This window comes from Panthera leo, chromosome F2 (assembly GCF_018350215.1).
Source record: "Panthera leo isolate Ple1 chromosome F2, P.leo_Ple1_pat1.1, whole genome shotgun sequence".
NCBI lineage: Eukaryota > Metazoa > Chordata > Mammalia > Carnivora > Felidae > Panthera > Panthera leo.
The window spans coordinates 71,826,144-71,853,164 of record NC_056695.1 but is presented as its reverse complement, the minus strand read 5'-3'; the positions used below and the strand labels follow the sequence as shown (position 1 = coordinate 71,853,164).

The window sequence follows — 27,021 nt, the reverse complement described above, 5'->3', positions numbered from 1 at the left end:
AGGTGGCTCCCGGGGGTGAGCGTGGCTCAGGAGCCTTGTGTCTTGGGGGGAACAGACTTTGGTGTCACACGCCCCTGGGTTGGGCTCCTGCCTCACCTGACCCAGGGATGCAGCCTCGGGCAGGTCCCCACCCCCTTTCGTCATCTTCTCCCTGGTCCCAGGCTCCTTCATTCCCTCTTCCTTCCTGTGGCCTGCCACCTGCCAGGGCTGAAAAAAGCAGTGTGGGGCCATTATATCTTCAGCTGCTTGGGAGAGAGGATGTTTGCGTTAAAGCTGGCAGTTAAACCTTTTGGTAGCATTCACATTTTCAAAGCCCCGTCCGTTGGAACACACAGTAAATGCTATTTTCCTTCCTTAATGATTTCTGGAGAGCCACAGAATTCTGTTCACCCCCGTTTCTCCTTACACTTACTCCTTTTCTCTCTCCCTCTACCTTCCTTGCTCTCCTCCTCCTATGAAGAATTCCACTCTTTCCCCATTTCAGGAGAAATGATAAAGGATCAGAAAGAATAAAGAATGGGTCGAAAAGATGTATAGTTGGAAGAAACAGCAAAAAGGGGTGGGAGGGTGGGCGGGCACTGAGAGAGAAGGTAGGAGAGATTAAGGAAGAGGAGAAAAGTCTTTATCCCGTTCATTCATCTGAAGATTCACTGAATGCCAGCCCCAGGCCAAAAACTGTGTAAAGCACAGAGAACATAGCGCTCAGTTAGGCAGAGCCCCCTGCCCTGAAGAAACAAGACCTCTGCTGGAAGAGAAGGGCGGTGTGCTGTGGCACACATGGGAGCACGCACCCCCTTGGGTTCTTGGGAGTGTGGCTCCGAGACCGTGTCCTCCTAGGAGGAAAGCTGTGTGAACGGCTCATGACGGTGCCAGAGGGTTATAGATACTCTGCGCTCCAGATGCACGCTCCCCTGGCCTGGAAGCGATGGGAAGGAATAGAAAGGAAGCAAGGGATGTGGCTGATCATGGGGTTGGCTAGCTGAGAGCGGCTAGACGAGAAGTAACACCAGGAGAGGCTGGGAGGGAGGCCTTCCACCCTCAGACTCACGGAGGTCGTATTTATCGAGATCGCCCTGCACGTCGTGCGTGTCGGGCTCTGTTACTCCTCACAGCCCCGGGAGGCAGACACTGCTCTCCCTCCTTTGAAAACGAGGGCACTAAAAGGCAGCGCACCCATGGTCACAGTCCCAGTAGCCCAGGGGTCTTCTGCGCAAGTTGGGGAAGGGAGTCCTTCGGCCTGCCGCGGGTGTCTCCTTGCCCGCAGTATAGGTGCTCACTGTGGGCGAGCGGGGGCTCGCCTACGGTATCGCTCATCTTTTCAGTCACAAGGTTGGCTCAATTATGCCCGTTTTGCAGATGATTTAACAAATCAAGTGAGGTTAAGTGACTTGTTTAAGGGCTCAAAACAAAATGGTAGATATGTGATTGCAATGCTGGCCCTGCTGGCCCGTGCAGTTTCCAGTTCACCACACTGTGTGATGAGAGGTCACGGGTTACAGGTCACACTCAGAGGTGAGAGCGTCGAGGAATCCAGACCATCACGTTTGCCTTGACTTGGGTGGCATCGCTTGGTTTACTTCTGGGAACTTCATCCCCCTCCTTTATTAAGACACGGGACCAACGGTAGGTGCCTGGTTAAGGCCCCTGATGGAAGGTAGCAGTGAAAGGTGGTGCGAGCAGGTGAGCATCGCTGGCTGCGACGGGTGTCACTGGTTCCTGCTGGAAAAGGTACAGCAGGCGGTCACATGTATGGGCACTCCTGACACGTGTGCCATTAAGAATTTCCTAGCCAGAATTCCAAAACCACCTTGGAATATTACTTCCCCTTCTCATGTTTCACTCTTTCCTCCTTTTTTCCCTTCTCCAAACCCCCAATTGGGAGATTTATGTGAGGCAGGGAACGCATCTGCTACTTCTTTGTCCTCAAACCCAAGCCATTACTATCGTATTTTTTCTGTGACTTCCAGAGAATTCAGTCCCCAGTTTGGGCAAAGAGGTGTATAGGCTTCTTACCCGTGAGACCGAACGCCCTTCAGTGAAAGGCTTGCTGAGCCCATCAGGCAGGTGCTGCACTTGGCCTTCCCTGGGGCTGGAGGTGGCAGAAGGGGGCTTTGCTTTGAGTGACGAGGGAGGTAACGGCGGAGGGAGCATACACCCCCGGGCTTGGGTCCTCATTTACCTGCAAGCTGCATAGAAACAGTTTGGCTGCACCCTCGAGTTTCTTTCTCATGGAAAGTGTCTGGGGAAATTAAACGTAGAGCTGCATTCTTACCGAGGGAGGAGGTGGGCAACAGAGAAAGCAGCTCCCCCTCTGTTTCAAGTCAGGCTGAGGACTTCTGGTCCAGCCTTCGCCCCCTAGTGGCCGTTTGACCTTGAGCCCGATCAGCCCCTCAGTCTTCTTTCTTTCTTTCTTTTTTTTACAAAGATTGTTTATTGTTTGTTTGTTTAAATTCAAGTTAGTTAACAGACAGTGTAGTCTTGGCTTCAGGAGTAGAACACAGTGATTCATCTCCTACATAGGAAACCCAGAGCTTATCCCAACAAGCGCCCTCCGTAATGCCCATCACCCATCTAGCCCATCCCCCCCACCTCCCCTCCAGCAGCCCTCAGTTTGTTCTCTATATTTAACAGTCTCTTCTGGTTTTCCCCCCCTCTCTGTTTTCATCTTATTTTGCCTTCCCTTTCCCTGTGTTCATCTGTTGAGTTTCTCAAATTCCACATATGAGTGAAATCCTATGATATCTGAATTTCTCTGATTGACTTATTTCATTTAGCATAAAACACCCTGGTTCCCTCCACATTGCTGCAAATGGCAAGATTTCATTCTTTTAAGTTGCCGAGTAACATCCCCTTGTATGTATATATACACCACATCTTCCTCATCCATTCATCAGTCGATGGATATTTGGGCTCTTTCCATACTTTGGCTACTGTTGACAGCGCTGTTGTAAACATCGGGATGGGCGTGCCCTTCAAATCAGCGTTTTTGTATCCTTTGGGTAAATACCTAGTAGTGCCATTGCTGGGTCGTAGGGTAGTTCTCTTTTTAATTTTTTGAGGAACCTCCACACTGTTTTCCAGAGTGGCTGCCCTGGTTTGCGTTCCCACCAGCAGTGCAAAAGGGTTCCTGTTTCTCCACATCCTCGCCAGCATCTGTTGTTGCCTGAGTTGTTCATTTTAGCCATTCTCACGGGTGTGACCCACCTCAGTCTTCTTGTCAGTAAAGACGGGGATCACAGACCTTGCTCAGAGGCTTTGAGACTCCAGATAAAATGTGTAAAGCTTCTGGTACAGCGCCAACATTATTAATCCTGTAAACTCAAAGCAACTTTAGAGTCTTAGAACACAACTGTGCATTATTTTCTGTCTTGCACTTTTTGGTATGCCTGTTACTTTACAATAATTTAAAAAGTTTATTTTTTTAATTGTCGGAAATAGCTGCTTTGGTTCTTGACCCTTTGAGACATAGTCTGTTCCACCAAATTTGAATTATCCTTCCAGAAAATGCATTGCTCTTAAAATACGTATTTTCTACTTGTCACTACCACCTCCTCTGTTTCTTTACTTGTCCTGATCTCTTGAGTGAGGAGGCACACGTGGCATGATGAAGGAACCCTGGGAAGGAGGGGAGTCAGCAGGCATCGTCTCTGCTGGAGGACCTCGTGAGCCCCTAAACCTCTCCGGGCTTCTGCGTCCTCATCTCTAAGATATTGTCACCCTCAACGCAGAGGTTTGCTGGAGGATTACATCTCAGAAATCCTCAGTCCTCGGCACACGGTAGATACTGGCATTTCAGATAACCGGAACATCACGACGCTTAAGGAAAGCAAAACAGAGATTCTGCAGACAACGGTGCAAACTCCAGTCACCCAGTGCCGCTGATTAACACGTTGTTGAGCCCAGTGTTTTGAATTGTTTTTCAGAAAACAATTTCTAGTCTTTAACTTGAAACTAAACGATAGAGAAAATATCCTTTAATTTAAAAGGTATTGGGGGCACCTAGGCGGCTCAGTCGGTTGAGTGTCCAACTCTTGATTTCAGCTCAGGTCATGATCCCCGGGGTCATGGGATTGAGCTCCACAGCAGTTTCCGTGCTGAGTGTGGAGCCTGCCTGGGATTCTGTCTCTCTCTCTCTCTCTCTCTGTCTCTGCCCCTCTCCCCCACTTTTGCTCGCTCTCTAAAAAAATAAAATAAAAATCAATTAATTTCAGGGGTGCCTGGGTCTCTCAATCGGTCGAGCATCTGACTTAGGCTTAGGTCATGATCTCACAGTTTGTGGATTTGAACTCCGAGTTGGGCTCTCTGCTGTCAGCGCAGAGCCTGCTTCACATCCTCTGTCCCCCTCTGTCTGTCCTTCCCAGCTCATGCTTTCCTTCTCTGTCTCAAAAATAAATAATAAACATTAAAAAAAATCAATTTTAAAAAGTTAGTTGAAATTTTTAAATTTAATACCTGATTAACTGTTGCACTCTGTGGCTATTTCGTGCTTTAATAATGAACCCTTGGGGGAGCACCTGGGTGTCTCAGTCAGTTAAGCGTCCAACTTCGGCTCAGGTCGTGATCTCACCGTTCGTGGGTTCGAGCCCCGTGTCGGGCTCTGTGCTGACAGCCCAGAGCCTGGAGCCTGCCTCAGATTGTGTGTCCATGTCTCTGCCCCTCCCCTGCTCATGCACACACACTCTCTCTCTCTTTCTCTCTCGCTAATGAAATAGCCCTTCGTTTTCACTTCTAAGTTTCCTCCCCGACAGTGGACTTCCAGAGCACAGGTGCCTTTTGCAAAACTCTTTCTTGCCTCGTGTCCACTTGTCACCAGTTCTTTCTCATCCTCGCATTGGGTTGGCCCCACACAGGGCCCTCTTCATTCTGTCCAGATGGAAACGCACGTACCGTGTCGTCCGTGCAAGCCCTCCGTTGTGTTGATCTTACATTTCATCCACTCCTCTCGTGTCTCTCGGTTTCTCCAGCATGTTGCTTTGCATTCTCTTAACTTTCTCTTCCCTTTGGGTTTAATTTCTTTCATTTTTCCTCACTGTATTGCTGTGGGGGGTGGGCGGATTCTCTTTTGGAAGCTCTTGACGGAAATAAATTTTTTCCAGTGGAAGGAGGAGACAGCGGCCACGCTCTTAAGTCTCCTTCCTCTTTCTTTCGACAACAGATGGATCTCCGTATTGACAAATAGCAAAGAAGAGGCCCTGACCATGGCCTTCCGTGGAGAGCAGAGCACGGGAGAGAACAGCCTGGAAGACCTGACGAAAGCCATCATTGAGGACGTCCAGCGGCTCCCCGGGAATGACGTCTGCTGCGATTGTGGCTCGTCAGGTATTTGCCCCCAAACTTGAGCCGGCTTGTTACACAGTCTTTCTCCCCCTGTAGAATAAAAATAAGCTCGTTATTTAAGTCCTTGTCTCCTTATGGGCACAGACACACGCCCACCATGTATTTCCAACTTAAACGGTCCCAATTCTGAGCCGCTTTGATGCATGCCATTTGCTTAGCCTGGAAAACTCCCACCTGCTCTTCCCAAATGGTCACCTGCCCAAATGCTACTGGTTAAATGAGCACTGTGGAACTATGGAGAGAGCACCGGACATGGAGTCCATCATCCTGGTTTTGAATCACCAGCCTGCCACTTAACAGTGTGGACATCCTCATGCCGAGTGCCTTTACTGTTCTGATCTTCAGTTTCCTCGTCCCAAGATGGGACAGTAAAACCTCAGTTGTTATGAGGACTTAATGAAATCGTCCGACACATTATACCTTTCTTTCCTTCCTTTCTGCGCTCCGGGAAACCTCCCCAACCTCTGTGTCACATGGGTGTCACCTTCCTCCAAACTTCCGTTTTCAAGGGCCATTTATATTCTGTAGGTATTGACGGTAGCTGGCATGACTTCAGTGCTTACATTGTGGTAAGGACTCTGCTGGTTGTGTTTTAGCTTATATTCTCTTGCTGAATGCTCACAGCTGCTCTGTGAGCAACATACTAGCATCATCACCGTCTTACAGATGGGAACACGAGGGGACTCCAAGAAGTTTAGTGACCTACCTCCCAGGCTCGCCCATCTAGTAGGGATCAGAACATGGTTGCAAACACGTATGATACGCTTTGTCATTGTTTTCCATATGAAAATGGCCTTCTCTACACAACACGCCATGAGCACCTCAGAGGCCAGTCTCCCAGTTTCTGCTGTGTTCATGTGCATGTGTGATAGTGACTCATGCTGTGTGTGCGAGGATACGGCAGAGGAGTCATAAGTACCCGGGTACTGACCACTCAGAAGGAAGCTTACCACAGAGCACGAACCCTGTAAGTTTTAGTAACATAGAAATCCATATTCCCCCTGTTGTGGGGCCCTTGGGGATCATAGGAACAGCTGAGGTCTGTGAAAGCAGCCTCTGACGTTCAGTATTTACGGTCGTCTTCTTACCAGGAGGATGGGTCGTAACTGGGAGGTTAACCACACCTGTGGAACCGCGTCCGTCACTGGCGACGATGACGCGGGGTGGTGCAGGAGTGCCTCTCACCAGGATGTTTCGTGTGCCTCACAGGACAAGGCTTCCTCACATTTTCACGAGAATAAAGAACTTAATTTTGTTTTCAATTTAGGGTTGAAAGAAAATTCTTTAGAATGTCTCTTAGCCGTTTTGCTCTCTGACAGGCTGGTAAGCTTTGTGTTAGCCCCTAGGCTAAACCACAAGCATCCGTTTCTTCCCTTTAAATCTTTCCCTTTTAACTCTTCACAAGTCTCACTGCTCTTACTCTAGCTTCCTTTGTAGTTGGCACACTAAAAGTAGGTATCATGTTTGTTTCATTGTCTTCAAAATGTTCTTTCCACACAGAACCCACCTGGCTTTCAACAAACTTGGGCATTTTGACCTGTATAGAATGTTCCGGCATCCATAGGGAAATGGGGGTTCATATTTCCCGCATTCAGTCTTTGGAACTAGACAAATTAGGAACTTCTGAACTCTTGGTAAGTAGTGACCTGTGCCTGGAAATATATATTGCCGTAAATATATTTAATACGTGGCTTTGGAGGTTTTTTTTGTTTCTGCCGAGTACAGAGAATTCCAATTCCTGCATTTAGTGAATTTGCGTGGATATTTAAAATGTAAATCTTGTGGTATGTAACGTTGACTGTTTCTGTTTCCTTTTTGAAGAACTGGTGAATCATGCATTTCTATAATTACTTCAACTAAACTGACTCTTTTTTTCTGGGATGGGCTTTTTTCAAAGCTGCCTTCTTTCAGAATTAGTTTTTATATGATTCACTCACTAGAAGAGCAGTAAAGGGAATTAGGTGTGAAACTCACATGATCACTTTACCCAGTGGCCTGTGTGAATAAAAATAAAGACTAAAGAGTCTTTCTGTTTTTACTGCTTATAAGCTTGTGTAAGTCCCCATGAAGTGAGAGTGGCCTGTTAGCTACAGCCCTAGAGCCCATCGCTCCTTAACCCCGAACTTGTTCAGCTAGTGAGGAGAAATAGGGTGCGAAGGGACGGTGCTGAGCTTCATTACGTGGAATGAATCTGTCCTTCCCGTCACGAGTCACCCAGATCAGGAGCCCTCATTGGGTCCAGGCTCTGCCGGTCCCTGCAGTAAGTACACCAAGTAAAGGAAGGGAGGCCCGCTTGGGGTCTCCCATAATGCCTTCTGGTCAGAAGCCCTGTCTTGCATGATTTGAACACGGCTGCACTGTGAGGGAGTCTTTTTACTAAGGGTAAAGGTGCTTGAAGCAAACCAGGGCCCTTCGTACAGAACGCTCTTGGGCAGAACCTGAGTGAGCCTGGGGCTCAAAAATCTGAAAGCCTAGCTTATCACTAGCCTTGTCTGGAGAAAAGTACCCAGAAGTCAAGGCACTTAGCCACCCAACCAGCAGCATTTGCTTTCTGAGCATCCGCTAAGCAATGGTGGTACATCTGTGTTGTGTGAGCCCCTGATTGAGGAAGTATCATACTAATGCTCAGCTTCCTGACTCACTTCAGGATTAGAGAAGAAAGGCTCCGATCTAATACTTGACACATTCTTCTTTAGTGTGGAGGTGGTGTCACTTCCGCCTTGACTTAAGGTAGTTAAACCAGTTGACAACTAGAAACAGGGAGAGTCCAAGTCTGAAATACTTGCCAGGTGATAAGCCCAAGATTTTCCCCCCAGAGACCTGATAGCATGAATGTTTCTTAAGCTATACGTTGTTCCCCGAATTATCCAAATGACCAAAAGACCTTCAGGACAAATTCTCCTGGAACGGTCTTGAGCCCAGAAGCAAAATGCTTCCTGCAGCATCCTGATGTGTATCCCAAATGTAAAGGAGAATCCCACATCCTTCTCTGTCCAGTAAGAATAAATCTGCTCAGCCTAAAATTACGGTGTGATGGAGCTTGAAAAACTATTGCTGTCATTTAACCTAGATTCGTATGTGGAACCTGCTGTCCAATCTCAGTGTGTGTGTGTGTGTGTGTGTGTGTGTGTGTGTGTGTGTGTGTGTGTAGGACCATATCCTATTCTATTCTAGCATTTATCATGTTGTATTTGTAAAAATTACTGGTTTTCTTATTAATGACCCTTCTAGTCTTTTGGCTCTTGCAGAAAGGAACATGGTTTATCCATCTCTTTATTTTCAGTGCCCTAAAGTTCCATACCTTGCACATAGTAGGTGCTCATTGAGTATTTGCTGACCAGATGGATGGATGGTTTAGTATTCTGAGTCAGTGAGGGAAAAGATACGTATTTAGAAATCTCAAAAGTAATAATAGGAATCTTTTAAGCTAGTATAAAGAGTGACTGTATTGTGTTTTGTATGTTACAGCTGGCCAAGAATGTAGGAAACAATAGTTTTAATGATATTATGGAAGCAAATTTACCCAGCCCCTCACCAAAACCCACCCCTTCAAGTGATATGTAAGTACTTCTAATAGACTGAGTTCTTTACTATTCTGTAATTGTTCTTCTGCCCTCCCGAGAATCGTCTTAAAGGTTATAGTATTTTTTCCCCCAGAGGAAATCCCATTATGAGGAAAGCTCAGAGCACAGAAAAGTATTGTGGAGTGAGTGCATTTCTGGAGTGCTGGAGTGCACAGATTATGTTCCCTGGCCCCTTCCCCTAGGTAGTTGCAGCCGCTCTGTGGAGAAAGTGTCTTCACGTCGACAGTTCATTCCAAATCATGGCCTGTTGTGAAAACATTAACACGTATTTATTTTTGAGAGACAGAGCATGAGTGGGGGAGGGGCAGAGAGAGAGGGAGACACAGAATCCGAAGTAGGCTCCAGGCTCTGAGTTGTCAGCGCAGATCCTGACCCAGGGCTTGAACTCACAAACCGCAAGATCATGACCTGAGCCAAAGTCGGACGCTTAACCGACTGAGCCACCCAGGCGCCCCACAGCCGTCTTATCTTGAAAGGACTTTGACCTGAGGGTAAAGAACACCCACGAAAGTCAGATCTTGGTTACCAAGCAGAATCTACCAAAGTCTGCCGTCAGCCAGCTCGCCCCTTCACTGCCGACCCAGAATGAAAGGAAGAGGCACCACCTCGCTTTTAAACAGTGATGGCTGTGGCTGTGAGATGGGGCGGTAGCAGGCTCCACACACGGAGAGGCTTTTTGTGAGCAAGAACTCTTAAGTCCGGGGAGTTGGAGCTCTCTCAGAAAGAAGAAAGCGTCTTGTAGGTGCTGTGCATTCTTTCATTCAAAAGACGCCAATGAGTTATTCTCCCCGTTTTCAGGTGAAAAAAAAGCAAAGCTCATGAAGATTTAGTAGTTTGCCCCCAGGTCGTGCGACTGATGTGCTATAGAAATAGGATTTGAACCCAAAATCCATCTACTGCTTTTTTTATTAAGTGGCTCATGTAACTAGGAAAGTCACAGGGTGAGTTCAGGTATGGTTGGTTCCAGGATGTCAAACAGTATCCTCTGGACCCTAGCTGGCTCGCCTGATTCTCCCCTCCTTTACTCTGAGCAGACTTCCATTCGCCCTTTCTGCAAATGGGGCCACTTAGGTCAGATAGCCCTGCAGCTGGGAGGTGGGCCCAGTCCCAGAGCTTGGGACAGACCTTAAAAGCGGAGAAAGGATGAGTCCTCAAGAAGGAAATGCACATGCCCAGTCAGACTTCAGGTGTGTTACCCCTGACAGTCTCCTGTTCACAACTGCACCTGCAGGAAAGACAAGCCATCTTTATTGGTCTTTATTCTGGCACTCAGGCTTGGCCTGGGGGTGACCGTAAGGACGACCTTAGTGAGCCTCCGTGTTCTTAACTGTTCACATAAGGAGTTGTGTCAGAAGAGTACGATTTTTTCATTGAAGCTCTGGAAACTTCACTGGTCTTTTAGAATTGTTCTTTTAAAATTTCTGTTTTCTTTGTACACTTAGGTGTATCTGATTTTAAGTAGTACAGAGCAGATTTCTCTAGCTGTTGTCGAGGTGGAAAAAACTCCACTGTGATCTTCGTGCCCATGAATTTTGTAACTATAGATTGCCTGCACAAACACTAGTAACTATATATCAGTTTCTTCATTCTGTGATGGGATAATGGGATAAGTTGGTCTGAAACCTGGTTGGTTTAAATGCTAAAAAGGAGTATTGGGGAGTATATTTCACTTAAAGAGAACTGTTTTTCAGAAAAATGTAGTTTTCTTAGCTCGTAGAAAATAAAAAGTGTTTATATGTTGCTTTGCTCTACTTTAGGACTGTACGGAAAGAATATATCACTGCAAAGTATGTAGATCATAGGTTTTCAAGGAAGGCCTGTTCGTCTTCATCAGCTAAACTGAATGAATTGCTCGAGGCCATCAAATCTCGGGATTTACTTGCACTAATTCAAGTCTATGCAGAGGGGGTAGAGCTAATGGAACCACTGCTGGAACACGGACAGGTAAGGCTCCACTAAAATCGTAAGATGAAAGGGAAGGTAGAAAATGACTTTAAAAGCTAACTCCTTTTATTATAACCCTGCAGAGTGAGATTCTGATACATCGAGTGACCATGTCTAAGCCAGGACAATTTGAGAGTGGAAGGGGCGCTATTAATAATTACTTCAGGGTGACTGATGTGAACAAAGCTGCTGTAGGCAAAGTAGGACATGCGATCACCTTACTTACACTCATCGTGTCCTTTTCAGGAGCTTGGGGAGACGGCCCTACATCTTGCAGTCCGAACTGCAGACCAGACCTCTCTCCATTTGGTTGACTTCCTTGTGCAAAACTGGTATGCTTTCTGTTTTCTCTGAATATGCCTTATCGTTCACACCAACCAGTCTTCTCAGTGGCCCAGACCAGATATGGACAAGCATTCAGTAAAGGCTTTGCAGGCCATGACGTCTCTGTCGCAGCTATTCAACTCTCCCTAGTGTGAGAACAGTCATAGACCATATGTAAATGAGTGAGCATGGCCATGTCCCAATAAAGCTTTATTTATAAAAACAAATGGAGGGCCAGATATGGCCAACAGTAGGCTATAGTTTGCCAACCCTCGGCCTAGAAAGATGTAAAATCCTGTCTCTGTCCAAAACCTGCTGCATGAGGAAAGGTTGAAAGAGGGAAGACTTAACAACACAGGTCAACAGGATCTGTGAGTTTCGTTGTTCATAAGTTCATTAAAAAACTACAGTGTGGGGGGGCACCTGTTTGGCTGAATTGGTTAAGTATCCAACTCTTCATCTCGGCTCAGGTCATGATCTCACTGTTCATGGGACCAAGCCCCATGTTAGGCTCTGCGTTGACAGCACGGGGCCTGCTTAGAATTCTCTCTCTACTTCTGCCCTTCCCCCACTCATTCGCTCGCTCTCTCTCTCTCTCTCTCAATAAATAAACATTTAAAAAAAAGTGCTACAGGGGTGCCTGGGTGGCTCAGTCAGTTGAGCATCCAACTTCAGCTCAGGTTATGATCTCACAGTTCGTGGGTTTGATCCCCATGTCGGGCTCTGTGCAGACAGCTTGCTCAGAGCCCGGAGCCTGCTTTGGATTCTGTGTCTCCTTCTCTCTCTGCCCCTCCCCAACTTGCACACCATCTCACTCTGTCTCTCAAAAATAAATAAATGTAAAAAAAAAAAATGTTTTTTTAAATGCTACCACGTGTGTATCTGACTCAATAGCTAATTCACATTTGGGACATGCTCATGGGAGTATAATATTGGACACAGGCAGTTTGGACTTGCTGTAGTCTTTAGTGGGTGGTTCTGTAAGCCACAGGATACGAGGAGGAACTGAGCTCGTCCAGAGGCGAGTGGTCAAAATAGCAAGGGGATTTGAACTCACATATGAAGAATGATGCCTGGACACGAGCCCCGTTGTGTATGTAAATGCCCACACCTCTTCCTCAAATGTAGGACGGTGTAGTCTTTAAGAGCCTTGGCTCTGGGACAGACTGCCTTTTTTCAGATCCCTGCTTGTCACCCCCGTGCCTCGACAGTCTTGAGAGCAAGCTCTTCATCCTGTCTGTGCCCCAGCGTTTTCATCTGTGAAACCAAGGTGGTGATGGCCCGCCCCGCTGGGTGGTCGTGGAGAGTTAGTGAAGGAAGAAGGTGCGGAAAAGCTGAGAGGCAGCACCTGTCCCACAGGAGGCACTGAAGACACGCTGGCTGTTCCTGTCATGTGGCTTAGACATGTGGGCGTGATGGTAGCGACATCGTAGTGTTTCCTGGGCTTACGAGTAGATCTCCAACTTGACTCGGTTGTTAGCACCGAGAGAAGTGGTTAATCTGTGGCTTCAAATGCTATTATTTATGTCGCATTTAAATTATATTTGAAATTAGACTTTTTCCCGATAATACTTCATTTTTCAGTGGGAACCTGGATAAGCAGACAGCCCTGGGCAACACGGCTCTACACTACTGCAGTATGTATGGTAAACCCGAGTGTTTGAAGCTTCTTCTGAGGAGCAAGCCCACCGTGAGTGTCGGTAAGAGTGTGACCAAGCGTCTCCGTAACCAGTCACAGCGTTCGGCCGGCTAAACCGAGACTCGCGTGTTACCTTGTAATTTGATTATTGTCCGTGGCCTCTTCAAGATACACCTTAGGTAATTATGCACGTGCCTTTGCCCCCCGTTTCAGTGAACCAGGCTGGGGAGACTGCCCTGGACATAGCAAAGAGGTTGAAAGCCACCCAGTGTGAAGATCTGGTAAGCCGAACGGAGCTGGGGGCTGGGGGAGGGGTTGGGGGTGGGGGGCGGGGGCGGGGGGGGCGGTGTCCATCAGACAGCAGCCGCCTGGAAGTGTCATTCTCAGAGCCTGGGGACGAAATAGATCGTCTTTGTGAACATTGGCTGAAGACATTCAGACGAGCACTATGGCTACATTTCAAAAAGCGGTCAAATGATAAATTTGTCACCCCCATCTGTCTTTTCAGTGCAATTAGGGACCCAGGAGCTAAAAGGCATTTGAGAGGTATTGTTACCAGACAGGCTTGTGGCTTGAGGTCCCGCTTTTTATATGCCAGACCCGTTAGGTGTTGTCCGCAGCTCAGTAGTAAAGAATTCCTCAGCAGCCAAAGAATTCCAAAAATTGGGCAAGTAAAGTTCAGCGTATAATGGTTTTCAAAAGGTGAAATGCATGGCTTGCCCCACAGGCCCCACCCTTTCTGATCCCGGTGGTTTTTGCTCCTTCCCCTGGGCCTTAACGTAGGGTGATTCTCTTGCCCACGGGGAAGGACGACACAGGAAGGGTAAGTTCCATCCCCGTGCTTTCTGCCACGTGTGGACTCCAGGCCAGCCGCTCTGTGTTTGTATTCTCGTGAGAAACCTTGGAGGAGACTATAGCTCTCCCTGCCCCCATTTTACAGATAAGAAAAGTAGGCCACGATTGAACCAGGATGTCTGACATGAAAGGCCTGCCTCACACTTCACTAACTCTGATGTTGCCTTCCAGCCAGGAATTTGCGCTCGTGAGGCTCATTATAATATTTGAGAAAGCTTTTAATTTCAGAGAGAAGTTCCGTTATCAAAATAAGAAAGGCTCTGCCTATAATCCTTGGCAACTCCTCTTAGGCCGTCCCACAGTAGCCCAGCCTGTAAAGTCAGAGTTTTGCCCGTTTAAGCAGCGACTGGTGATTAATTTGAAGACAGGAATAAGGTGGGATTTGCTCCCTGGTCACGTCACAACGGGATGTTTAACCTTTACGTTCCCGTGGTTACACCTGCTGTTACTTTCAGCTGTCCCAGGCTAAATCTGGGAAGTTCAACCCACACGTCCACGTGGAATATGAGTGGAACCTGCGTCAGGAGGAGATGGATGAGAGTGACGACGACCTGGATGACAAAGTGAGTGCCAGCAATGCCACCCGGATCCCTGCTGCCGCTCCCAGGTTTTCTGCACCACACGGGCGAGACCCCTTCCCGAGACTGTCTGGTCTTGTGACCTGAGGCCAGCGTCTTTGCTTACTTTCCGATCCTTGCTGGGTGCCACAACTGTGTCAGTCAGGACTCCTCAAAAACCAGGCCCAGTAGGATGTGGTTGAAGGGAGAGGGAGAGAGAATGGAATTTATTTTTAGGAATTGACTCACATGATTGTGGGAGCCGGCTAGTTCACAATGTATAGGGCAGGCCGGCAGGCCGGAGATTCCAGCAGGATTCGATGGTGTGGTCTTAAGGGCAGATGTCCCCATCTCTTCCCAATAGCCCTTCAACTTACTGGATGAGGCCCACCACATTATGGAGGGTAGTCCCTTTTACTCAAACTGTAATTTAAATGTTAATCTCATCTAAAGAAAATCCCTTCGCTGCAGCATCTAGACTGGTGTTCAACCAGACACCTGGGTACCATAGCCCAGCCAAGTGGACACATAAAATTAGCCATCAAAACAGCTAATTAGTACATAAAAAGGTGTTACGTATTGAGGACTTAAGTATGAACTAGGCCGTGGGAAGCACATTGCCTGTGCTACCTCACGTCGTTGTTACCAAAAGCCCACTACAGCATTGTTATGGCCCCCATTCTACAGAAGGGAGAACTGACCCGGAGATTTTGCCGCCTAAGGTCTCCAAGCTTGTACACACCGTCTCGGGACTACACCCGGTTCTGACTCTCCGAGATCCTAGCTGCCTCTGAAGGTTCGTTCATGCAGCTTTCATCAGCTCTGTATTGAGCATTTCCTCTTTCCTGGGCAGCATTTAAGGAGTGGTCATACAAAGGTGTCCTAAAGACATTCTTCACTTTGAGGAGAGATAAATTGTAACGGATGACCGTTACAATGAGAGCTTGGGGGAAATCCCTGAGATGTGTTCAGAGGACATAGCAACCGCCTCAGCTTGGCAAGCGGTGAAGACCCTACCAAGGAAGAAGCACTGGAGATGGGTTTCTGAGAGTAGGGAGGAGCTTGCCAAGCAAAGAAGTGGGGAGGAACACATCTTTCCAGGGAGGGAGAGCAGCATGTGCAAAGGCCAAGGGGTCCTGGTAGAGCTGGAAGTCTGGGGAAGGGTCGGAAGCCCAGTGTGTAAGGTGCCTTGGAGTAGGTTTGGGGGGAGAGGGGTCGCGTGGCCCAGGTCAGGAAGCACATCACGGGCCACATTTGGCCTTTGGGCCTTATCCACAGAGATTACCTGTCAGAGGAGCCAGCTTCCCCACCGGCCCTGGCCGCGGTGTGGGAAATAGGCTGGAGCTGAAAGCAGCTGCAACGTGGACTCGAGGGCTCTTCAGGAGGCCTGTGTCCTTGGGGGCTGGTGGGCGCCTGCACCCGGCATAGGGCACTTCTGAGCTCTCCACCCGGGTCCTGGTGGCTCTGGGTAACCTTGAGGCTTCTGCCTTGGGAAGTTGCATGGATGCCACTGCTGTCACCAGGAGTGCAAACACAGGGGACACCCTTATAGGCGACCGAAGACAGTTTTGAATCGGAGAGGCCGGGCTTGGACCCACAGGTCTGAATCGTCAATATCAGGCGTCACTCCGGGCCACGGCGTGGAGGCTGCTTTCTGAGGGGACGTAAAATGAACAGGGAGGCAAGCACGGAGGACTTCGACTTGAGAGGGTTGACCGGGGAAGGAACATGGTGTAGAGACAACACTCAGGTGGGAAGCAGTGCCGTGCTGGCAAAAGTAACCTGCACAGGCAGGCATCTGTTCATTAAAGGTTGCGTCCGACTGTGACCTTAGGCTTCTGAACGCTTGCGGTCGCTAACCAGTGCCTCCCTGATGTGACCCTGCTAATGGTGAGCGGGGAATCAGGGGTGCGAGGTCTGCATCCTTCTCTTGTTGCTGGGTGGCGGCTGACCTCGGAGCACACAGAGAGGCACAGGAACCTGTGCACCTGTGCACCAGGCACAGCGGAGCCTGGAGTGTCGTGCTCGGTGAGTCCTTGCCCACTGCGCTGTTCTGTCCTCCGCAGCCGAGCCCCATCAAGAAAGAGCGCTCGCCGAGGCCTCAGAGCTTCTGCCACTCCTCCAGCATCTCCCCCCAGGACAAGCTGTCACTGCCGGGGTTCAGCACCCCGAGGGACAAGCAGCGGCTCTCTTACAGCGCCTTCACCAACCAGATCTTCCCCTCTGCAAGCACAGACTCGCCCACGTCACCAACCACAGAGGCACCCCCGCTGCCTCCACGAAACGCCGGGAAAGGTACGGACTTTGAGAAGGGCTTTGTGACTCCATCCTCAAAGCTGGTGCAGCCTCGAGGTAAAAATCGCAGGGTGCATCTGTGTGGCAGAATATGGAACGTGACGTCAAGGACAGCTCGAAATAGGGACCTTGCCATTTGCTATAAGCACCAACAGTAAAATAGTGTTGTGGGCACGCCTCGTGTGTTGTGCTGTACTCGTCTCACAACAGTCCTGTGGGGTATGTGCTCTTGTGCCCGTTTTAGAGATGAGGAAACTGAGGCTTGCAGAGGGAGAGTGGCTTGCCCAAGGTCACACAGCCGGTAAGTAGTAGAGTGGAGATTCAGTCCAAGGCCCACCTGGCACCAAAACCTGGGCCCTTTCCTGTCTGCTGTGGGGTGGGATTGCAGTTCTTCTCTGAACAGTTACTTTTCTCTGCACTAAGATGTCTCTCTTCTGAAGATGTTGGTAGTTACGAAGCCCATCTCGTTCTGTGCTCACAAAAATGAGGTGGGTGCTACGGTTGCTGGCTTCCGGCAGACAAGGGGACTGTGGTGCAGAGATGTGGGGTAATGGGCCTCCCATTCTCAGATATCTGTGATTCTCGCCCGGGTCCTATATGACCTGAGCCCACACTCCTGTGATTTCTGATGAGGATTGTTCTTCCACGAGACCCTACCTGGGACGAATCTTACCCGGAAGAGGGTTGCTGCGGAGAGAGCGTTGTCAGATGTCTCCACCGGGCTAGCACCGAGGGCTAAGGGTCCACTGCCCTGCTCCGTAGCAACAAAGCACATGTCCTGTACGTTGAATCCACGGAGAGTGCTCTGCTCTGAATGTCCGTGCGTTCCCACCTGTGCAAGGACACACTGAGACACAGAAATGGCAACATTAAAGGGTCACCCCAGCCGGGGACAAATTGAGCGCTAGAGTATAGCTTTGGGTTTGGTCTCAGCCAGTAAATCCAAGGGCAGGATTCTCCCAGTGTGCTCAGCTCATGCTAACACAGGTTCCAAAGGGCCTCTCTGTACACAATGCCATGCCTCTTTGAATCACACTGGGGCTATTTTCTGCGAAATGTGAGCTTTATTCAGAACAGCATTTTTTCAGAGCTCATTCTCCATTGAAATAGTGTTATAAATGGGAGCTGTGTTCTTAGACCCCAAATGGCCTCATAGATCATAAACTAAGGGAGAAAAGTTAAAATAAGGTTTTGGCATGAACAGGACTCATCAACGATAACTAGTGATCATAACGTAAGAGTAACAGCATGCATGAGCCGGTGGTTTAACCCGTCAGTGTCTCTTTTGCCATTCCATACGTTGTACCAGAAGGCATATACATAAGGCATCGGAATCCATATTGACACACTGACATCTCAAGTGCGGATCTGTTCTGCGCTGTGAGAGTACTATGCTGCTGCCCACCTCTGGGTAATGAGATTTCCCCATCAGAGTAGCAATCTCCTAAGATTTCTGTACCCAAAGAAGACCACGAAAAACCTCCAGACCATTCTAAAATAGTCAGAGAAATTACTCCGAACGTGTTCATATCCCTGATTGTGGTTACCCATGAGGTAGTGTTGACCTATCTAGATAGATAGGACGGGCCCGCACCTGTTGAGGGAACCTCCAAGTAATGGAGAATCTTGAAAAAAGTCTAAAGGAGAGGACACCAGAGTCCTGGGGGCCAAGAGACCACCTCACCTCCCTTCACCCCTTCCTGTAATCTCATCTCAAGGGGACACAGAAACCCACAAAATAACACTATCTGACTTGACGCCAAGCATCTGTCTCCTGCCTGGAATAAATTCTATCTAGCTCTTTACCAAAGGCCCGGAAGACAAAGACCAAATGTGTTAAGTGATCCAGCTGGTAAAACAAGGGCTCGGAGACTTGGCCGTAGCCACCATGGTCAGCTCCGGACCGGCTACACTTCCCTCACGGCCCCGCCCCAGAACTCCCAACACTGAGAGCAGAAATCCCTCTCTGCTGGAACCTGAGTGTTCCTCCAGGCTGCTCATAGTGGGACGTCGGATGCAGAGAGAGCCAGGCAGCAGGGGCTCCCCTGGACTTTACGCAGGGGAGCTGTGTAGCCAGCCTGGCTCATGGGCCCCCACATTTGGAAAAGTGACCATGTTTAGAATGGAGATCTTAGAAGACATTGTTGAGGGTCAGCTGACGCTCTGTGCAGAGAGAATTCTCCTCTGTTTTATGGCCCTTACATTTTTTTTTTTTTTTCAGTTCATTCTGTTGAATTGGTAGAACCATTTGCATGAAAACAAGGATGTCTTGAATCTGTCGTTTGGTTGCTCATTTTCCACGGAAGTGATGTCGATGTCTCTGCTTGTGGCAGCGGCCATTTCCACACCGTGAATTTAGGGCTCTGGTGGATGGAGGCTTCCGGTGAGGCCTAGTGGACACTCATGATCCAGTCCCCGCTAATAAGAGGAGTACAGAGGGGAAGAGGAGAGAGAGTTATTCTGAGTCCGCGCAGGAATATTTTCCAGAATCTGCAGCTGCCTCATCAGAACGCGAGGCAGTGTGACCTCAGTTGCCGTCCAGCAAAGTCTCCTTGTGCTCGAGCAGGGCTGCAGTTGGAGTGGGAAGGCTCAGCAGTTCAGAACCCCAAAGTCGCCACTCTTAAGCTTTAGACAGACACATTTTGCTGCCTAACCTCTTCAGACCTGTGAAGCCCAGCAAGTTTAAGTCAAAGCTGCAAAAATTGATTTATGCAGAAGGCACTACCTCGTGATCCACACCTGCCCCCCACTTTACGGTTAGGTCTATTAAGACTGGAAATTCTTCCAGCTTGCCAAAGTTAGGTCTTTCATCTTTCACCTAAAATTAATGTCCTAGAACCTGGATTTCTGAGAGCCGGAGGGAGCTGAAAGGTGATTGCAGTCCGCAGCCCATCGTACAGCTGAGAAAACTGAGCCCTGGGAAGGGTGAGGAGCTGATCTGAGATCCACACAGTGGCTGTTAGAGGATAGAAAGTAAAAAATGGGCCTTAAGCCTCACCAAACCAGACCTTCTAGTGTCTTCTTTTCCACACTGAGGCAGGCCGTCAGTCACTGCCTTGCGTTTCTCGCGGACTTGCCCTGAGAATCCAGTGAGACAGTGTGTAGGGAAAGCATTTGGTAAAAGACAAAGCTGTGAAGTCCCATGAGAGGCGCCCCTGGGACTATCCGGCCGTGACCACAGACCTCTCTCGGGCACAGAGGACGTGGTGAGCAGCATGGTGCCGTGCTTGTGCTTGGTTGGTTGGTTGGTTGGTTGGTTGGTTGGTTGGTTGGATTTAACTCTGTTTCTAAGTGGTTTTAAGCTGTAGAACCGCGGTTTTCTTGCATCGTACAGTTCCACATCTTTTACGTAACAGGGACACAAACCGGAGCTGACGCGAGGCGTTATGCAGGTTAATGAGAGGTATGGGAAGCATCTAGCCGAGCGTCTGGCACAGAGTGAGTGCCCCGCGAGGACACTGCTGCTCACACCACAGCCACCCCAGCTCCTCGGCTCCAAAAAGGCTCCTCTGGGGAGAAGGAAGCCAGGGTGACGTCACCCAAGTCGCATAAGTGAGCAGGTGCTCTGACGCGAACCTGGTACAGTGCAGGTGCCTTGTGCTCAAGGAGAGGCTTTGTCAAGTAGATGATCAGTGAATGCTACATCTGACCTCAGGAGGCTTGTTTGAATTACTTAAAAGAACTAACTTTCCAAAGTTTGAGAACCACGCACCACTAATGTTAATCACGGCTTTCTCCCGTCTGCTCGCGGAGTCGGGACCCTAGAACCCGGCATTCCGTAGCCCCTGTGAATGTCGGGTGAACACCTGTACGACTTCGTGCCATTGCACTGACGCACGGACCCAGCAGGCGGCCAGCACAACACGGAGCATGGGGCTGGCAGGCCGAGGGTCCCGGTGGGCACTCGCTCCTGGGTGCTCACGTCAGAGTGGTGGGCCAGGTGCCCCCTCTGCCGTCAGCTCAGGTGAGGACACTCAGCACCCTCGCGAATCCCAGAGCAGAGCTCGAGAGTCACGCACTCTCTAAGGCACATCAGCCTGTAGAGCCGCACTGCGGGGGCCTGGGCAGCCGTGAGCCCCTGGCGGGCAAACCTCACTTCCTCCTCGTCCAAGAAGCCTCTTTCCCTTGGCCCACCCAAGAGACAGGGCCCCTTCCTCGAACATGTAATCCTCTCCCAGCCCTGGGCTCTTTTTAATATTTAGCTGATCTTGCTGGGCTCCAGATTCTTCACGTGAGAAACAGAATTGGGTGCCTGCCTCGTTGGCTCACTGCTTGGAGACACGAAATAACGTTCATAATGACGAGCGCATAGCAGGTGCCCGTCGGACCGGGATGCTTTTGATCGTCCTGCATGCGTTCGGTTCAACACGTGTTCTGGGCCCTGGGAATACAGCGAAGAAGGGAGAGAAGGCCGTGAGATGTGGCCTGTGCCGCGTCGGAGGAGGAGGGCCAGGGAAGTCTTCAGTCGCTGTGCTGCAACACAGGGGCTGCGAGTGAGCTGTCCTTGCCCCTGGCACGGAGCAGGTGTGCTGAGTCAGTACTTTTGAGCGAATAAACAGCAGGATCAGTGAAAAGCTGTCCCAGAAATGTGTGGCCAGAGTCAGGAGGGGACAGGCCTCTGTCTAACATGACATCAGATATCTCGGGCGTGTGTGGTTGACTTGCTGAAGGTCTACAGAACACATGGGGCATTAGGCCCCAACATGGTGTGTGAGTGTCTTAGACCACATTCCTGCGACTTTTCATTTGAGGTCTGGAGCAATAATCAGGGCAGAGAGGAGGTGTCCTCAGGACGTGAAGGTGGCCTGTTGTCATCAAAGCACATTACACGGTGACTCCAGCTTGCCTAGGAATTATTTTCCTAGTAGCAGCATTATTCATATATTGATGACTTTACAGTTTCCTCGGTGGTTTTTGGTTTTTTTTTTAATCTCATGGGAAGATAACCATTTGAGTGGCTCCATATTGAACCTTTCCACGGGCTGTCATGCTTCATCCATGTTGGATTTTTTTAATTTTTTGGCCTATTTTATCAGTCTCCCCTGATCCTGTTGAAAGCGTGGCACATCTGTCTATCCCCTGCCACTGGCCACGTTGCAGGCCACGAGCGTGTCCGGGATTTTTTGCCCTCAGCAGTGGCCACTGGCACAGGCTCACTGACTAAAGTCACCTGACCGCCAGGTGTGAAAAGGGAAGCAGAGGGAATCTTTGTTGTTGTGCTTCTTACGTAAGGAGATGTACGAGTAATTGTTAAAGAACCACCCTCAGGCCCTTGAATCCAGGTACTATCCTGTTTTTATTGGTGTTCTGGAAGGAGATTGAAGGATGGAGAATAGCTAATGCCGTGTTGTATGTAGCGCAGTATCATGGCTGACTTGTACTGCTGTGCCGGGGTCCCGCCCAGCCCTGTCGCTGACTGCGCGGCCTCCCCGCATACTCCCCTGCACCTTGCCGTGCCTCTGTTTCCCCATTTGAGTGTGAGGATAATAGTGCCCTCCTTACGCACACAGGGTCCTTCTTGATATAAATACATGTGTCTCCATCTTTTTTTTTTTTAAGATTTTATTCATTTTTAAGTAGTGATACCCAACGTGGAACTCGAACTCACAGCCCCAAGATTAAGAGTCACATGCTCCGCCAACTGAGCCAGCCAGGCACCCCTGTCTACTTTTGAAAGTAACAACTGTTAACTTTTCAGCTCTATACCGTGAAAAGCATTTGTCTTGTGCAGAGTTGTGTAGATAGAATTTCTGCTGTTAGCACTTACTGTGTCTGGCATGGCATGTTTAGAACATGTACCTTATACTTCTGTAGACAGCGTTCTCAGAAATTGTCAAGACAATTTTTAAAGCTGTCTTCTGGGTCTTGTTTTCTTACTTGAAATTTCAAGGCTGTGCTTGCATTTGGCCTTCCGGCATGGCAGACCTCTACATGTCTTGTTTTACTAAAAACCAAATGTCCACATAGGACAATGAAAAAGCATCCTCCTAACTTGTGCCATGAATTATTTTCATACAGTTGTATTGACTGTTCAGAATGGGCCAGGCACTGAGAGACATGAAGACAGCATGAATCTTGCCCCGAGGGACCTTCCAGCCTGAGAAAGAAGAGAAAATCGAGCTGTAATGAAGCGTAGATGTTAAGTGCCATTTAGCTTTGTGGAAGGTCACAGGTAGAAGCAGTTGCCCCAGGGCAGAGGGGAGGGGTTAGAGAAGGCTCTGGATGAGGTTCCATTTGAGCACACCCTTCACAGATGGGGTGCAGAGGTGAGGAGGGAACACAGTCGGCCCAAGGTTCTGGCCAGGGAGGACGTGGGGTCGTTCACAGGAGGAGAGCAGGGTACCATCAAGGATGAGTGCCCGGCCTCCAGTCACACACAGCCAGATTCGTGTGCTGTGCCTGGCCACTTTCCTAAACTCTCTGAGCCTTGGGTCTCTGCCACTTTTTTTTTTTTTTTTTTTAATGTTTATTTTTGAGAGAGAGCAGAGGAGGGGCAGAGAGTAGGAGACCCAAGCCGAAGCAGACTCCAGGCTCCATGCTGACAGCAGAGAGCCTGAACCGTGAGATCATGACCTGAGCCGAAGTCAGACGCTTAACCGACTGAGCGACCCAGGTGCCCCTGGTCTCTGCCACTTTATAAGGCGAGTTCTAGATAATGTGTATAAATCTCTCCTGAGTGTTAGGTCAGACACACAATACTCAGGAAATGGTAGCTCTAGAGAATTTAGGAAATGTAGAAGGAGCTTTGAAAAGCATGCCGACGGTGAATTTAGGAATGGGTTTTTTTTAAGAAACAGATTTTAGGTGTACATGAATGGCTTTTCAGAGGCTAAGTGGATTCCTTTCCTTGTTGTTGAAGATAAGAGTCCTGTCTGGTGAGGTTTCATTTAAACCGTCTCTGTAGTCCGTGGATGTACTATTTTCCCGTTAGGGGGCTTTGGCGAACAGAGGAAATACCAGTTCGTGGGCGGGTCTCAGGAAATAGCTGCAGGCTTTTGGGAGCGTGAGTGGTGGGACCCTCGACCTAGAACAAGGGCTTTGCAAACTGCCCAGAGTGAGCATAGCGGCTTCGAGATGGATAGGGACCTCACGTGCGAGCTTCCTGAGCTCTGGCCGTGTGCCGGCCACACGTCCGAGGTACAGACCCCATTTAGGGCCTCCCCGAACTGATGACATTGAGGTACTCATGACAGCGCAGCCCCCAGGAGTCTAGCAGGCGCCACTGGAGCTGAAGGCACAGCACAGCGTCCGAACAGAGAGGCCCAGAGGGCTCATGGCTTGTGGAGCAGGGCCCCTGCCGTGCAAACTCTCAGAAAGAGCTGAGTGAGTTGTCTCCTCTGAGAAAGACCTTCCGATAACTTCACTAACCTCACGGTTATTTATAGCAGTTTTGGAAGCTTTTTAGAGCCATATTTTTAAGCAAAAAGAAACGATAATTTGACATGATAGCCGATATTAGTGGCAAATGACGACTGGGGTGTTTTCTCCTTCCTTCCCCAGGCCCTAACAAGCTGTCCATGTCACCTCCAAGCGTCCCCCACACCTGTTAATCTTGCCTCTCAGCCTTTTTTGTGTTTGTTCGATGCTGTGTTTATTCTATTTTGTTTTCTTTTAGCTCTCTTTATCCTGCCAGAATTGCTTCCTTCCTAAACCAGGACTCAGATTATTTTGCATAAAACATCCCCTTTAGCATTTAGAGACTAGTTGCTAATTTTAAAAGTCTTCTGAGCTTTTTAAATCTTAAAAATATGAAAAAAAAAAAAAGTTTAAGTCTGTTTTTCTGGGGCCTGTGTGCTGTCAGTGCAGAGCCTGACACGGGGCTCAAACCCAAGAACTGTGAGATCGTGACCTGAGCTGAAATCAAGTGTCAGATGCTCAACCAACTGAGCCACCCAGGTGCCCCTTCAGCCTTTTTTGAACCCATGCCCTACCAGCCAAGCAGATTTTATGACACCTCCCCCCTTTTCTGTAGCTTCTATTACAAAACAACAGGTGTATCTGCGTGTGTGTTTTCTGGCCATGGAATTAGATTACTGTATTGAATATTTCTTTTCAAACTTAACATGTCCCTGCCGTTTCCTCCTATTTCTAGTGTTCGGTTGGTCACTCCAAGTGAAACCCTTCTGTCTTTCTTAAGAATCACCAGCCTCGGGGCGCCTGAGTGGCTCAGTCAGTTTAGCGGCTGACTTCGGCTCAGGCCATGATCTCATGGTTCATGAGTTCGGGCCGCACGTCGGGCTCTGTGCTGTGACAGCTCAGAGCCTGCAGCCTGCTTCGGATTCTGTGTCTCCCTCCCTCTCTGCCCCTCCCCCGCTTACGCTCTGTCTCTCTTTCAAAAAAATAAACATTAAAAAAAATTTTTTTTAAATCACCAGCCTTAAAAAGATAGAAGTAGCAGTTCATTCGTCCACATATCCAATACTATATTAACTAAATTCAACTTACTGTACACCAAGCCAGAAAAAAAGCCTGGGCCGGATAGAATTACAGTCTGGTGGGGGAGACAGGCACTAGACAAATAAACAAAAGATAAGTGATTATAGTTGAAAGAAAGTAAGACAGAAGTATGTAATCCTGTGTGGAACACTAATCCCTTCATCTCTGAAATGCTGGCTCAGGAGGCTGGATTTTGCTTGGTTTGTGGTTACAGGACGACTCTGTGGTCTGATGCCTCCTGAAATCAGGTACACCCACAACTTTGCAGAGACAGAGCCCCATTAGTGCCTTGTCTTTGGCAATTTTTGTTTCTCAGGGTTCGGAGTTGATGGAATGACTTTTAGCTGCACTGCAGCAGAAAATCCCTAGGTGGCGATAAAGAGAAAAGTACTAGAGAGAATTTCCTCATTGTGTATTCTCTATTCTCCCTTTATTTCCAAGAGGAAAGTTCACTTCCTAATACGGAGCCCTTGCTGTTGTTACCAGTGTTGTTTTCCTCCCGTGAGCAGCGCACGAAGCGCAGTCCTGGCTTTCGGGAACAGCGGCGTGAGGCGGGCGAGCACTGCACCAGGCCCAGAGACCTGCACTCCACGGCCTCACACCTCATGGTGCTGGAACCTTCCACACGCCACACTCCTGCTTTCCTGACTGTGGAGTGGGGGCAACAGTGAAAAACCAACGGCAAGAGCAAATACGAACACATTTTGAGAAGTTACAAATCTTTACACAAATGGAAGGCTGTAGTAACAGTCACTTTTTGTTGACAAAATAGTTTCCACAACTGCAGTGACCGGTGCCATACTCGGGTGCTAATTTGGAGGAACAGCAGGGCTTCTGTCACATGTCACATCAGCAGGACAGAGAGGCTAAATTGTATAGCGTGGGCCATTTTATCCTAAAGCAGATTTTTTTTTAAATTTTTTTAAAGTTTATTTTTGATAGAGCGAGAGAGAGAACGAGCAGGGAAGGGGCAGAGAGAGAGGGAGACACAGAATCCCAAGCAGGCTCCATGCTGTCAGCACGGAGCCCAATGCGGGGCTCAAACTCCCGAACCTCGAGATCCTGACCTGAACCAAAACCAAGAGTTAGACGCTTGACCGACTGAGCCCCAAGCAGATGACCATTTTACTGGGATTGCCAGTACTGACTTCCAAAGCGAGACTGTCTTTGAGAGTCACTGGTGCAAGTCATTGCTGGTACTGACCAGGAATCGACATCGGAAACTATCGAGGCTTATTTTACCAAAGAAGGAAGCCAGAAGTAATTGAGCTTTTCTTTTAATACACAGAATGTAAAAAAAAAAAAAAAAAAAAAAAAAAAAATACACAGAATGTAAAAAGCTCTTTTGGAGCCTTTCTGGATCACCAGGTATCTACTGTCCTCGTTAAAAATTTGGTATGGCAGTCGTTCTTAGCTTTCTTTGATGTCTTTCCTTTCTTTGTTTTTTGTTTTTCTTTTTTAATGCTTGTAGAAATAGTTGTCTGTGAACACAGTTAAACCATAAACCTGGTAATTCTCCGTAAAGAGATGTTTGTCAAAGTGTGCAACACACAGTGCCTGGCACACACCAGCCACTTCAGTGCGAAGAAACAAAAAATACCATAATACTAATCCCATAACATCTCTCAAAAACAACTCATTTTTCCTTAAAACATTAGTCCAAAAAGTCAAGATTTACCGTAGTGGTTGTGTGTGTGTGTGTATGTAATATTAATTTTTTTACTGCCATCCTGTCTTCACCTCTGGAGAAAGTTGAGTCTTTTTTTTAAGTCTATAGAAACCAGTGTCTAATTTATATAACTTTTTCAAGCTTTCAATATAGTACGTGGTTTATGATTTCTAGAACAGTTCAGAATTGGAGGAAAAAAGAGTTTTTGGATTTCTCATTTTCCCAAGTAATTCTCTACATTAGATCCTTCCTTCTTGATAAATGTCATTAAGAACTTTTTTTATGCCAAGTTTTCTGACTAAAAGAAAAAGTTGTAGAGAGAAAAATCCTATGCTGTGAATATTTTCATGTTTCGCCGTGCGGCCCCCTGAAGGGTTAGCC

At 48.4% G+C, this 27,021-nt stretch overlaps 1 protein-coding gene across 5 annotated transcripts in view; it reads left to right on the top strand.

Moving 5' to 3' along the window:
* The window catches only part of ASAP1 (ArfGAP with SH3 domain, ankyrin repeat and PH domain 1), a 311,003-nt gene that overhangs the window by 259,997 nt on the left and 23,985 nt on the right, over positions 1-27,021 (top strand). For all 5 annotated transcript variants that reach the window (XM_042923771.1, XM_042923770.1, XM_042923769.1 and 2 more), the window contains 9 exons: positions 5,156-5,319; positions 6,838-6,971; positions 8,806-8,897; positions 10,679-10,865; positions 11,112-11,197; positions 12,774-12,889; positions 13,042-13,109; positions 14,139-14,246; positions 16,307-16,535. In XM_042923771.1, the coding sequence (XP_042779705.1) occupies positions 5,156-5,319; positions 6,838-6,971; positions 8,806-8,897; positions 10,679-10,865; positions 11,112-11,197; positions 12,774-12,889; positions 13,042-13,109; positions 14,139-14,246; positions 16,307-16,535 (1,184 nt within the window). The remainder of the gene's footprint in view (positions 1-5,155; positions 5,320-6,837; positions 6,972-8,805; positions 8,898-10,678; positions 10,866-11,111; positions 11,198-12,773; positions 12,890-13,041; positions 13,110-14,138; positions 14,247-16,306; positions 16,536-27,021) is intronic.